Here is a 12,138-nt window from a genome sequence, read left to right as displayed (position 1 = left end):
AAAGAATGTATCCAATTGGCAAGTATTAACAAATTGAATATTGAAAGTGCCATTAGAGAAATGTTATGGGCATATCATACCACTCCCAACTCGATTACAAAGATCTCACCTTTCTCAGCATTACGAGGCAGAGAACCATGTACTAAATTCTATCCCTCATGGTTGCGTGGGGACAGACGGTGTAAGAATACATTTCCAACTACTAGTACAAAGGTGTTGAAGCACCAGGAAGGTTATAAGGAAAGGTATAATACCAAATTTGGTGTTAAAGGACAATACTGGAAAGTGGGGGATAAAGTCATGATCAGAAAACCTATTGGTTATTCGGGAGGAGGTGGAAGGATACAAAATTCATGGGCCCATTTTGCATTTCAGAAGTAAAGAAGAATGTTGTTATTTTAGAAAATGGTCAGTGCTGGAGCATAGACAGAGTTGCAAGATATGTTCCTTTTACTGCCAAGGTCACAGACAAGAATCCTACATGGAAGGAACCAAAGCGGATGGAGATCAGGGACAAGGTACTGAGAACTCCAAGTAGTCGGATGACCAAACCTCCGGTGTAGAGTAAGGACTACATTAAATAGTTAACAGTTTGTGAATATCGGTTATTCCAGGAATTATCACTTGGTTAAATTTAAACTATCCTTTCCAAAGTAAGTTCCCTCCCCCATTGTTTGGACATTTTATTGTGCGAGGAAGATGTGTTGTAATTTATATAAGTTAGTAAGTTATGTGTATATAGTTCCATGAAGATACAGTCATAGATAAATATAGTTCTTATGTTATTAATGTCATGGGCAACATAATGTTTTATTATGGATGGGATGTAGTTCATAATGGTATGGTCCGCCCTCCCCTATGTGGGAGATTCAGGATGGAATGTTCGGGAGGTGGTAGGGATCTGAAGTGCATGATAGAATGTTGAGAGTTGACAGAGAAGGAGGTGAAGGAAGGCACAGAGTGGAGAAGAAGCAATAAAGTCAGATCTGGAAATAAAGGAGGCTGGATTGGACTTTGTAATAACAAGGCAATCCCCTATCCCCCGAAAAAGACGAGAAGGAGCGAGGACTTAACTGACGGGCAGCAGTGAAGAAAGAGAGGAAGGACTGTGCCCGTCAGTTATATATATACTCCTCGTTATGGACATTGGATTGGTTATGGGTCGTCATGGTTTCTTGTGGACATCATGGGGTTTGAAGTTTATTTTGTTGTTTGAACATGTTTGAACTTTGAACCTGCTGCTGTTTATAAAGTGGAGAAAGGACTGCATAATCCTCGCCTCCGGTACTTAATAGAATCAGGGATAGAAGCACTGTTTGCTCTTCTGAAAGTAAATTTAGATGTCCACCGTGTAACAGTGTTACGGCTGCGAAGGGCGAAGGGCCATGCTACTTGCTGGCCTCTAGGTGTCCCCATAAGACAAAGCGGTTTATTTTGTATTCACAGGCGCCGGCCGAGTGTGTTAGCTTTTCAGATCTTGACGATGAAGAACGCTAATTAAAAATAACAAATAAGCTTTATGCACGACCCTGTATTGAAAACAATAAAGTTTGAAAAGCCAACGTTTGTCCATTCCTAACTGGTTTGCTCGTCTCGCGCACAATGGATGCGTGGGTGCCTCGCGCATCTCTTATCTGCCGTTATCGGCGTGTGTACGCCCTGCTGCACATGTCTTTATGATTGCAAGGACTTGTCATTGTATCCGGGTGGCACCGTTGGAAACTGTGCAACTAGGCTGTGACTACGTCGTTGCACGGATGCAAGCACTGCTGGAGGCGGGCAACCGCACAAGAAGGCAGGCACTCATTGACAGTGCTGTGCGGATAATTCATCTTCTCCACGGTGCTGCCATATCGCCGTTAACCCTGTTTGTGAAATTGCAGATAATGTCTCACTGGCTGGGAGGTCAGCAGTTTAAATCACTTGCATTCTTTTTCAGTTCTGGCCGTTGCAGTGTTTGCTTTCCGAGCAGTGAACCTGATGGAGGTGACATCACTGGCTGCGGCCGAGGTAAGGATAAGTTACAGTGAGATGAGATTGAAATAGTTCCTGATGCTTTGCCAGCCACAGTAATTTAAGCTTCCGATGCACATGTTAAGCAACGCACAAGGCGTCTTGACTCGAACACTGTGTTAAACAAGACGCACGCGAGGCAGGCGTATTAAAAACTTCCATGCAGATGTATTCCGTTTTACGCAATGTAACTGAAAAAAACCCGTGCGTGAACTTTGCACTCGATAATACTTTTCACTCGAGTTATTTGCTGTCTAATGTGACTTAGCAGCATTCCCGAGTTTGTTTAAACAGCTTGAATGCGGCGAGCGTGTATGCCCAGGCGTTATCTCTTTACCCGCCTGCATTTGGACAAAATGTAGCAATTGTAACTGCAAACGCTCATGACAGATAACATACAAGAAAATATAGTTGGAATAAAATTATACATATATATGGTTGGCATGCTGCACTTTGTGGAACCTCTCAGCTTTTTATATTTTATTATAAATGGTCTCCAAATAGCAATACATATGTTAAAGAGGCCCTGCCTTCTGTGCACTTGTAAGGAAGTATGTTTCTTCCTGTACTTAGGTGCCAGATGGCCTGTAGCCGCTCTTATCTTAGCCTAAACCAATTGGCATGCTGGTATTTGTCGGCTCACGTTTATTATGGCAAAGGCAAAACTACAAGTCCCGGACTCCAGGGTGCTGTTGGTTAAAATGCTCAGACTGTCTAATATTGACCTAAAAGGCCCTTGGCTGGTTAGTAGTTACACCGGCACCAGTTCACCTTTACTTTTTTTTAAATCATGTTTGGTAGACACTGTCGTTTGGCGTTAGTGCTGTCTTTCTTAAAAGGGCACTCTGTGCTGACCCCCCCGTACAGTGGAGAAATTAGGGAACATTTTGTTAGGGGAGAGGGAGTGGAAGATGGTAGTTGCACAATTGTGTTAGCAAGATGTTTTCCGCGTTTCAGACGAGCGAGTGCCTAAATGAATAGAAAGAGATGTGTCTGGTGTACGGTGACACTGGGGCAGTATTCAGCTCCAGTCCGTGCCGAAATCTAGCCCCGTGTCTGCTGCCTATTCCAAATATTTATGAAGGCGCTGCAGTCGGGGAGAGGGCCTGACCTTCCAGGGCTTGGTAAGGAGTGAGATGACACTAGGAAGAGTGGGCGACCAAGTACAAGGAGTAAGACAGTTGGATTGCGATTTTTTTACTTTTAGCATAATAAATACTTTTATCATCTCAAAAGTAGATTTACAAACAAGTACTGAATTTTGGAAAGTTTTTTTTTTCATGACCTAAGTTTAAAAGTACATGAAAACACCCATTCCATTAAACATAAGGCCTGATTTATGGATCCTGGAGAGATCACAGAGAATAGTATGTGCTCCAGTGAACTACTTGCACTCGGAGTGCTGCATGTGAGGCGTGTCTCGCGCCTGCACTCCTGAAGACATAGGCCAAGGGCTCATTATGCACACTTATTTTTAGAAGCAAGCTGAAATCTTAGCCCTTCTGAGCACCCATGATACTGCATGCATCTGAAGCAAGTCCGAAGACTGGAATAAAGTACTGTAAAAACCCTTCTCAACATACACCGAATGTCTTCGATTTGAAAGGGGGGATTCTGAAATCGCATTTAATGGGTCCTTTGCTTGATTAGAACAAAGCGCCTTGTCACTCGCAGTCCTGCCCGAGACCCGGTGAGCTCAGCCGGTTCACGACTCCGAATAAATAGCCGGTGTCAGCTCTTGTAACGTCTTGAATAAACACCGAGACTGTTCCATGCCACGTATGTTTGAAACGTGCATGCTTTTCTTTTATTCTAGGCCGTCCTAGCTGATCTCTCGACTCTGAAGGTCATGCCACTTCTCCAAATCTTCCTCTTTGCCACCGTCACCTAAAGTTCCGGAAGGTACCTGACACCACAAATCCAGAGCTTCATTGGAAACTAATCGCGAACTGTGCCCCGTCAGCAGAATCCCGGCGTGAATCTGTTTGTATGTGTCAATAAAGATCATGTTCGCGTGCAGTTTTACTGGCGCGCGCTCCATTCTATCCAACATCAGCTTTCCACATCCACCGTCCCAAGAGCTCCAATCTGACTCATCCCTCATGAGAAGCGCACAGACCGCAGACTACGAGCAGCGAAGAATATATTCACTACTCCGGCAGGTAAAGGTGTGGAATCCAAACCATAAGGCATGTCACATACTGTAATTGAAATGTGAACTGGAAATGGAACAATAAACTGCATCCCTTAATGGAACAGCTGTGATGTCTTTAATTATTTTTAGAGCCCTTATACAAAATACCTTGCAAATCCTACACTGTTTAAAATTTACGAAAACGCGGGCGCTGGTGAAAACCAAGAGCCCTCCGAAGAGCTTTACTTTTGATCTTCGCAAGCTGTGATGTTTCTCTCTGCATTACTGTTCTGCCATCTTTAGAGTTTTGTTATTATCTGCTAATGTCACTTTAATTAATATAGGATTCACTTTATAAGATCCATCTTGGCATTACTTTGCATCACATACACATTTAACACGATTCTGTACTCTTTCTTTTCAGCATTTTCTCTTATCTCCTCATATGTGTCGGTTGGTGGCAAAGACTTCCTGGTTCGGGTCATTCCTGATTCTATATGCTCTTAGACTTCTCAACTTCTTGGTCCAACTGAGTGACTTTCCTCTAGATCCTCAACTGTTATTTATGTCCAGGCTCAGTTTCTTCAACCGTAATGGCAGCACACCCTTTACAAAAGGGTTAATCTGTAAATTGCACTGTTTTACAAAAATCTCTCCCAATCTCAAATTTACCCTATAGCTAGAATAGGTCAAACATGTGCTACAAAAGTAACTGATAGAGAATGCAACGATGTACAGAATACAGGTTTAGACTATATCAATTTCAGACTTGTGTATATCATTTTAGACTTGATCATTAGCATTAGGTGCAGCTCTAGAAGAAAATATTGGTAATGTATTTTTATAATCCCTACTCGATGTGCAAGTTCCTGTAGATCGTCTCCCAAAGTATGTAATGTACAGTTTTCCATTGCTTCATAGCTAGGTTTGTGCTATATAAATGCCAATACATACAAACATACATACATACATACATACAGTGGTGAAGCTGGCATAACCCTAAACCTAACTATAAAGTGTACATAAACAGATGCCTAACCTCCTTAGTGTAGCACCACCTCACACCCTAACCTTCAGTCTTGACCTTAAGTTAAACCTAAAGCTATTTCATACCTGCCCCACAGGTCCATGCTCTAGATTGCCACCAAGAGCCTTGTTGGCAGGTAGCTTGCTGCCTGTGCACCCACAATTAGCTGAGCTACAGATTGCTAACAAGAGTAAGGAGTAACCCAGTCGATGAAATGAGAGAAACCTGAACCTGCGTCGCACCTCTCTGTCCCTGGTGAAAATAAACTAAGCCACAAAATGTTAAGGGCCATATACTCTGCAGTTACTAGGAAGATAACTGTAGCCATGTCGCTCTCCAACACCCATACAAGCAGCCCTCTAGAATATTCTCCTCCCCGTTTCTACGATTTACCTGCTAGCTAATGCCTTCTGCTGCCTCCATACTTCCCCCTTGTTTAGCTCCACTTTCGCTTGAGGGTGTAGTGAGGGAAAGGCAAGATTCAGAGGCATAGAGGTGCATTTAGAGCTTTGATGCAGCATGTTGGAGCAAAGTGCGGACCTTGAAGGGCTGGAGATTTCGCCTGAAAAATCACAGTAGAACAAAATCGGACAGCTGAATCTCAGTATCAAAGAGACTGGGCAGATGCTGCTGTAGGTGATGCATGCATCCATATTGACCCAATTCGCAGTATGGCAGTTAAGGCTGACACAAACAATGTGACACACATCACGCAGATGTGAGAGCACTCATCAGTCAGGCTGGTTGTCAAGCTTATGAGACAACAGAGGTGCAGGGACTCGTGCAACATATTGAGAGAAGAACTGTTGGAATGGATGGTGCCCTACGTTGTCGTTGACCCAGTACTTTAATGGACTCTCATACTATTGTTATCCAATGCCATTTATCTACTGAATCTACTTTATCTATACCTACAAACTGACAGCACTTGCTCTAAAATCAGAAAGCATGACACAAAAAGCAGGGCTTTCAGCCCTCGTTCAGGTGGCCATGTGGTAGGTAGGGTTCGTCGGAGCGTTTACCTCTGGCTTCCTGGGGACCAAATTACTATGGCTCTGCAAACTGGGTCAACTACACCCTTTCTGAACTTGACTCTCAGGGTAGTAAGAGTGAACAATAAAAGAAGGCTTCTCAGGGAGGTAGTGTGAAGGGGTAGAGACTCAGAACTGAAAGATCAACCAACAGACCCAATAGCAAACTTTCCAGCCCGGTGCTAGTCTTAGTGAAATGAGAAGAACTTTAATAACACAACAAAACCCAATACTACAAAGAGGAATTGTGCTCAGGTATAATGTTCTACTGTGTACATCTAAAGACTAGTAATTGAGTTGTAAAGGTATCACTGCAACTACAGAGATCAATAAAATCATATACATGAATCAAGCACAGATGTAAGGTCACAGAGATCAATGGAATGATCATAGGCATGAATCAAACACAGTGTAAGCTCACAGTTAGGCTTGGGTGAGCAGCAATTTTGCTCTACAATTCACAAGTCATTTGCAACATATTGTTTATTTTGTCCAAAAGAGTTCACACTGGGGATCATTACTCACCCTAATGTGCAGAATTTCAGGATTACCAGTTTGTTGAGATTGGTGATGTGGCCTTTGGGGTCGCTCAGTCAGCCCTGCAGCCAGCAGGCTAGAGAACATGGGCAATAGTGCCACCTCTTGGATCTTACTGCTGGGGAAGTACAACACTGCAGACATTGGCAGCAGTCATGTGTCTTCTGCAGTTTTAGCCTCCACTACAGTGTTGCTGTTGGGCTTAACAGGGCTGCATCATGTTGGGGGCACCAGATAAAGAACTGCCTCTGGCCATGTCATCGTGACGATGGATGACCTGCTTTACTTGGGTGGTTGTCAATACCTCACATCAAATGAACCACAAAGGGAGGCAGGGTAAATCTCACAGTTCGTATCAGCAATGGTTACACTTCCTGTAACAAGTTTATTCTTCTGTGAGCTCTGTGGAAACACATCTGAAATTCTCTTGGTCATTCTCTCCTTCTACAAGGTCATCCTCTTTGGGCAGGCAAGAAGACTTCTAGACACTAGGCAGAAAAGCAGCTGTCCAACAAGTTACCCAGACTTCAGGTGGTGTCCCCATCCTCGTGGAGACCAGCTGTCGGATGGACACTAGCCCTGGATCACAGTAGCACTTTGAGCACTCTGCAAAACACTACTGTACTTGGTCAGGATGAAACCAAAATGAAAATAAATGTGAGACAGTTTGGATCACCACCTGTATGCTGATTTTCCAGACAGGAGATGTTGATCCATGGTCAGTAGTCCAGGAGCCTTGGGTGGTTCCTTTTCAAATGCCATTTTCTGTCTGCAGTGCAGACTCCAATCGTGAGAATCAAAAACATGTGGTCACTGGAGTGTGAAAACTGTACCTGGCTGTCATAACAGCCAGCTGGAGAAGCACTCAAAAGACCAAAGAGCAGGCCCTTGCTAGAAACTATGCTACCGATAACAACATAATCTGCTGACTCACCCCCATCCTTATACCATAACAAAATGTCAGTGCTTGGTAAGGACTAATAATCCAGTCTCTTGTTATAAAGTACTCAATAAATTTGTAAAGGTAGCCCTGTCTCAATATTCTCACACTTCAGTGTCCAGTTTGCTCCCTTCAGCTCAAAGGAAGCAGGCAATACATGTCCACTGTCTGGGGAACATGTGCTCCCAACTTCATTATATGCCATGTCAAACCTGGGGCAATCCAAAAGGGATCCCACTGGCCCATTCAAGCATCCTCTCATCACAACACAGAGTGTTACTACCATCCATACCTCAGACACACGCACTGTAGTCCCATGTCAAGATATGTAGGGCATGCATGGTGCTCCATTCCACATTACAGAATGGATTCTGAAGCTTGCTATCTTCACGGACAGACCAAGGCCCAACCATTCATGCTAGCTTAGTGTGTTAGCCAGGTCGAAGAAAGAATTGGGATAACAGTTTCACATGCAGTCGGGTCACTCCGGGATGGGATACAGACCTGGTTACCATGCAGGAGATATTCCCCTACAAATTTATGGTTTAGCTTCTTCTTGTTGAAGGCGACCTAAACATATTCCTTTTAATTAATAATTATTACCACAGTTCCCTTTACTTGAGAATACCACCAGGCACTACACTTAATCTGGAGATTTATTTTAGCTGTGTTCTGATGCGTCTGTGCGTGGTGCCATGTGGCTTCACAATGACACTGTACCCTCCCCTAAGTAGCAGAGCCGAGCTGTATATAAGTGCCACCCTTACATGCTAACTTCAATTGTCTTTTTTCCACACCCTTCCATCCAGAGCTCACTTTGCCAATGTGTCCAAAATATTTCATTGTGTGCTAGAAAGCGATGTTCCCAACAAAAAAATGAGATTCAGAACTTGCCGAGACAGCAGGAAAAATATATTGGTCATGGATGTTTGGTGCTTTGTTGACTCCCTCTGGCGCACCTTTGGACCCCATAGAGTTGCAGGGGTCTCCAGTAAGATGCAATTTTCCGTCCACCAGGCCCAATACTGGGCCTATGCCAACTCTGGCACTGGCTTCTACACCGGCACCAAGGTCCATGCTGGTTCTTTCCGTACCAGTCTCGACACGCTCTCTCAGTGTTGGTCAATGACCCACTCAAAATGCTAATCTTTGACACCAAATTGAAGTCCTGATTCAAGCCTATGTGGCGCTATGAAATTACAAGCAGCCAGTGGTTACAAAGCCAGATCCGGTCTAATACCTCTGGCCCACACTGGTACTGGAAGAGGGTTCATGCTATTTTCAGTTCTGATTCAGACCCAGTGCAATAATTATGCTATGTCCCTCAAGGTGCTGATGATGGTGAGAAAGGGGACAGCTTACTTCTTCCTCTTTATGAGAATTCATTGAATACAGACATACAGATTGCGAGTGATCGAGACACATCTCTTGAAACAGAGCTAAACTTGCCACTTTGGCCACCAACTAAAAAAAGAGCTTCATCTGCAGTGGTCGTTCAGAGGGCAGCTGGCACATTAGAATTGCAGTAGCCCACTATAGAGACAAAAACAAATGTATTATCTGAGTTTACAAACAGGGTTGGCTTCATTTGAGCCGTTATCGCCATTCAATGAAGCCCTTATTGTTTCCCTTCTGGATACATAGTCTAAGCAATGCTCATGCTCTCCAGTCAGTGGACTTTAAGGGAGGTGGCATAAAGTGGCCCCTGGTGATCTGAACTTCTTAACTAAGCACCCAATACTAGAGAGCCTGATTTTTTAAGCTTTAACAAGCAAGATTAATCCAGATTTCTTTCCAACCAAGGCTCTGGATAAGGAATCAAAAGGAATTGAGGCTTTTGGTCTAGCACTCAGATCTATTAATGCATTTTGTGTTCTGCGGCGATATATCCCCATGCTTTGGGAAATAACCAGCAACAGTTTGCCAGCCATCCTCAAGGAGGTCAGTGCCTCACTAGCTTAAACAATACAAGATGCTCAGGATGTAGTCAAGTATGTGCTCCAAGGTGGCCTGGACACTACAGACTGCATTGTCAGAGTTACTAGCCCCAGTGTTGTGCACAGAAAGCATGTCTAATGCGATGAAGTGGGTATCCTGGAGATTTGCAAGCATCTTTAATGGACATGTTGTTCGTTGCCATGATGCTATTTGGGTAAAGCCGTGATTTGGAGCTAGAAAGATTCAAAGGATACTTGCACCACAGCACAATCATTGGGGCTGTTGCCCCCAGTTAAGCAATTTACCCATCAAGGCAGAAAATTCAGAAGCTATTCCAGGTGGCAAGCTTACAGCCTTCCCAGTCTGTACTGCAACAACCAGCCCTGTCCACTCAAGGCCGCAGACAATGCACAGGCGTAAACTGTTGAAACTAGCAGGGACTAATACTCCAACACATCATATCCTGCTGCAGCAGCTATCAAGCTGCTTTATTTTGTGCCATCAAGCTCATGCCTTGCCACCAGGAGGCAGAATAGGATATTTTCTTCCTGAGTAGTGATCCATCACAACGGACAGATGGGTCTTACAATCTGCTTCAAGGGGCTACGCACTGCCATCATCTTATTCACATTCTACCCTCCTTCCATACTGGAGCAACTTTCAGAGGATCACTCTGCAATCCTTATGCAGGGTGTCAACCTTTTTTCCAAGGGTGCATTGAGGGGTGACTTGGTGAAGGAAAGCTACTCACGTTTCATACTCGTTTCAAAGAAGGATGAAAGCTTCAGACCTATTTTGGGCCTCCTCCCACTGAACACCTTGCTGAGGAAGGAGAGGTTCAATATTCTTAATCTGATTCAGATCAATCAGGCACCGCCTGCCTTGCCTGCACCACTTACAGACCTAGCACCTTTGCTGTTGTGAAGCTCAAAGCCTCACACTCCTGATGCTTTTCTCCTCCTGGTATGTCTCTCTTTTTCTTTTTCTTTTCCTCAGCACTCTACCTTCCTCTTTCACATTTTGTCATCTCGCTCTTGCTCCCTTGCTCTCTCACCTGTTCTCTGCTTTCTTGCCCTTTTGACCTTTTTTCTTCATCTTTTTGCTCTCCTCTCTCTTTTAGTGCCTTTTTACTTCCCCACTCACTTCTTTGCCTTTTTGATTTGTCACTTGCATTTTGAGCCTTTTTGCTTTCCCACTCCTGATTCCTGCTCTCTCACTCGATTTCTCAGCCTCTTTGCTGTTACTCTGTTTTACTCATCTGCACCCATATATGCTCTGATCACGCCCAGCGCCAAGACCCCTGTTCCTTTTTCCACATATTGCACACTTAGACGTTACTCTGCAGCAGGCCTTCTATTCCTTATCCCTGGACCTGCAAGCCTTTGTTACTACCAGGCCTCCTCTGCTGATACTAACGGTAGATAAGCCTACCCTACTCACCTGGACCAACCATGCCATCACCCATTTCATGTTACCAATACCACACCATCGTCAAACTTTACCTGCCAATTCCACTAGTCGAAATTGGAATAGTATCCTAGAAAAAAATGGACCTTGGAGTTCCTAGTCCTCTAAACACAACACCATGGTGACCTCTTACTATCCATTATCAATTTTGGTGCCTGGGTCTCCTCTTGCAGAGACACTTGCTGCACTAAATACCATCACCATGCCACATGCAAGTTGATTTACAGAATATCTTAGACTCACCAAACCCACTGCAAGAAACTTGAATGCAGATGGAGACAGAACCATTACAACACGAACAAAAGCGTTCAAATTCTACCATCAGCAAATCAGATCCACCAAGTGATCAGCACTCACCAAATTATCAAAACATCATAAATAGTGCCAAAGAAATTCTGAAAGATTTCACCACATTCGCTGCAAGTTCGACAACCATCACCTTCTCAGAAAACCTCTGCAGCCAGCTCTCTGGCTCCTTCAGTAGCAAGATCAGCAACATCTACAACAAGTTTGAGCCCCAGCTGGACCCATCAATCCACGCAGTCTCCTGCCCAACACCACAAACCCTCAGAATCCTGCAATAACCAACTGGCACAGCATCACCACTTAGGATACCACAATGGTCATGTGGCCCTTCCATTCTGGAGCACCATAAAATTCCTGCCATCACCACATCTTCACGAAAGGATTGGACACACCAGCTCGGCTTTAACCCAATAATGAACCAGCAATTAGCTGACCACCTTAACAACTACCTCCTCGACCCCACTAAATCCAGATTCAATTTCAGCCTCTTCATCGAGACTTCACTTATTACCGCCACCGACAGCACCTGACTTATCATGGAAATATGGTTCCTACTAATTAAGTAGGGTTGTGCATTTGGTGAGCATGGACTTCAGAAAATAGTGACTCAGTGCACATATACCTTCAGTACATGATGACACAATTACTAGCTATCTCGCAGTGCCCCACCTGAGCCCCTAAGCTTACCAGAGTACCAGATGGTATAAGTAACCTCAAGCATGACCACTCTGACTCAAGGAAGTCG

General features: G+C 44.1%; 1 protein-coding gene across 1 annotated transcript in view; it reads left to right on the top strand.

Annotated features, from left to right (window-relative positions):
• Positions 1-4,269, top strand: part of TBC1D19 (TBC1 domain family member 19) — a 921,320-nt gene extending 917,051 nt beyond the window's left edge. Inside the window, exons 20-21 of the mRNA XM_069202139.1 lie at positions 1,940-2,010; positions 3,830-4,269. Coding sequence (XP_069058240.1) covers positions 1,940-2,010; positions 3,830-3,904 — 146 coding nt within the window. The 3' untranslated portion in view covers positions 3,905-4,269. The remainder of the gene's footprint in view (positions 1-1,939; positions 2,011-3,829) is intronic.
• The last annotated feature ends 7,869 nt before the right edge of the window (positions 4,270-12,138 follow it).

Source organism: Pleurodeles waltl, chromosome 1_2, assembly GCF_031143425.1.
Source record: "Pleurodeles waltl isolate 20211129_DDA chromosome 1_2, aPleWal1.hap1.20221129, whole genome shotgun sequence".
Lineage (NCBI taxonomy): Eukaryota > Metazoa > Chordata > Amphibia > Caudata > Salamandridae > Pleurodeles > Pleurodeles waltl.
This window is presented reverse-complemented; position numbering and strand designations above follow the sequence as displayed.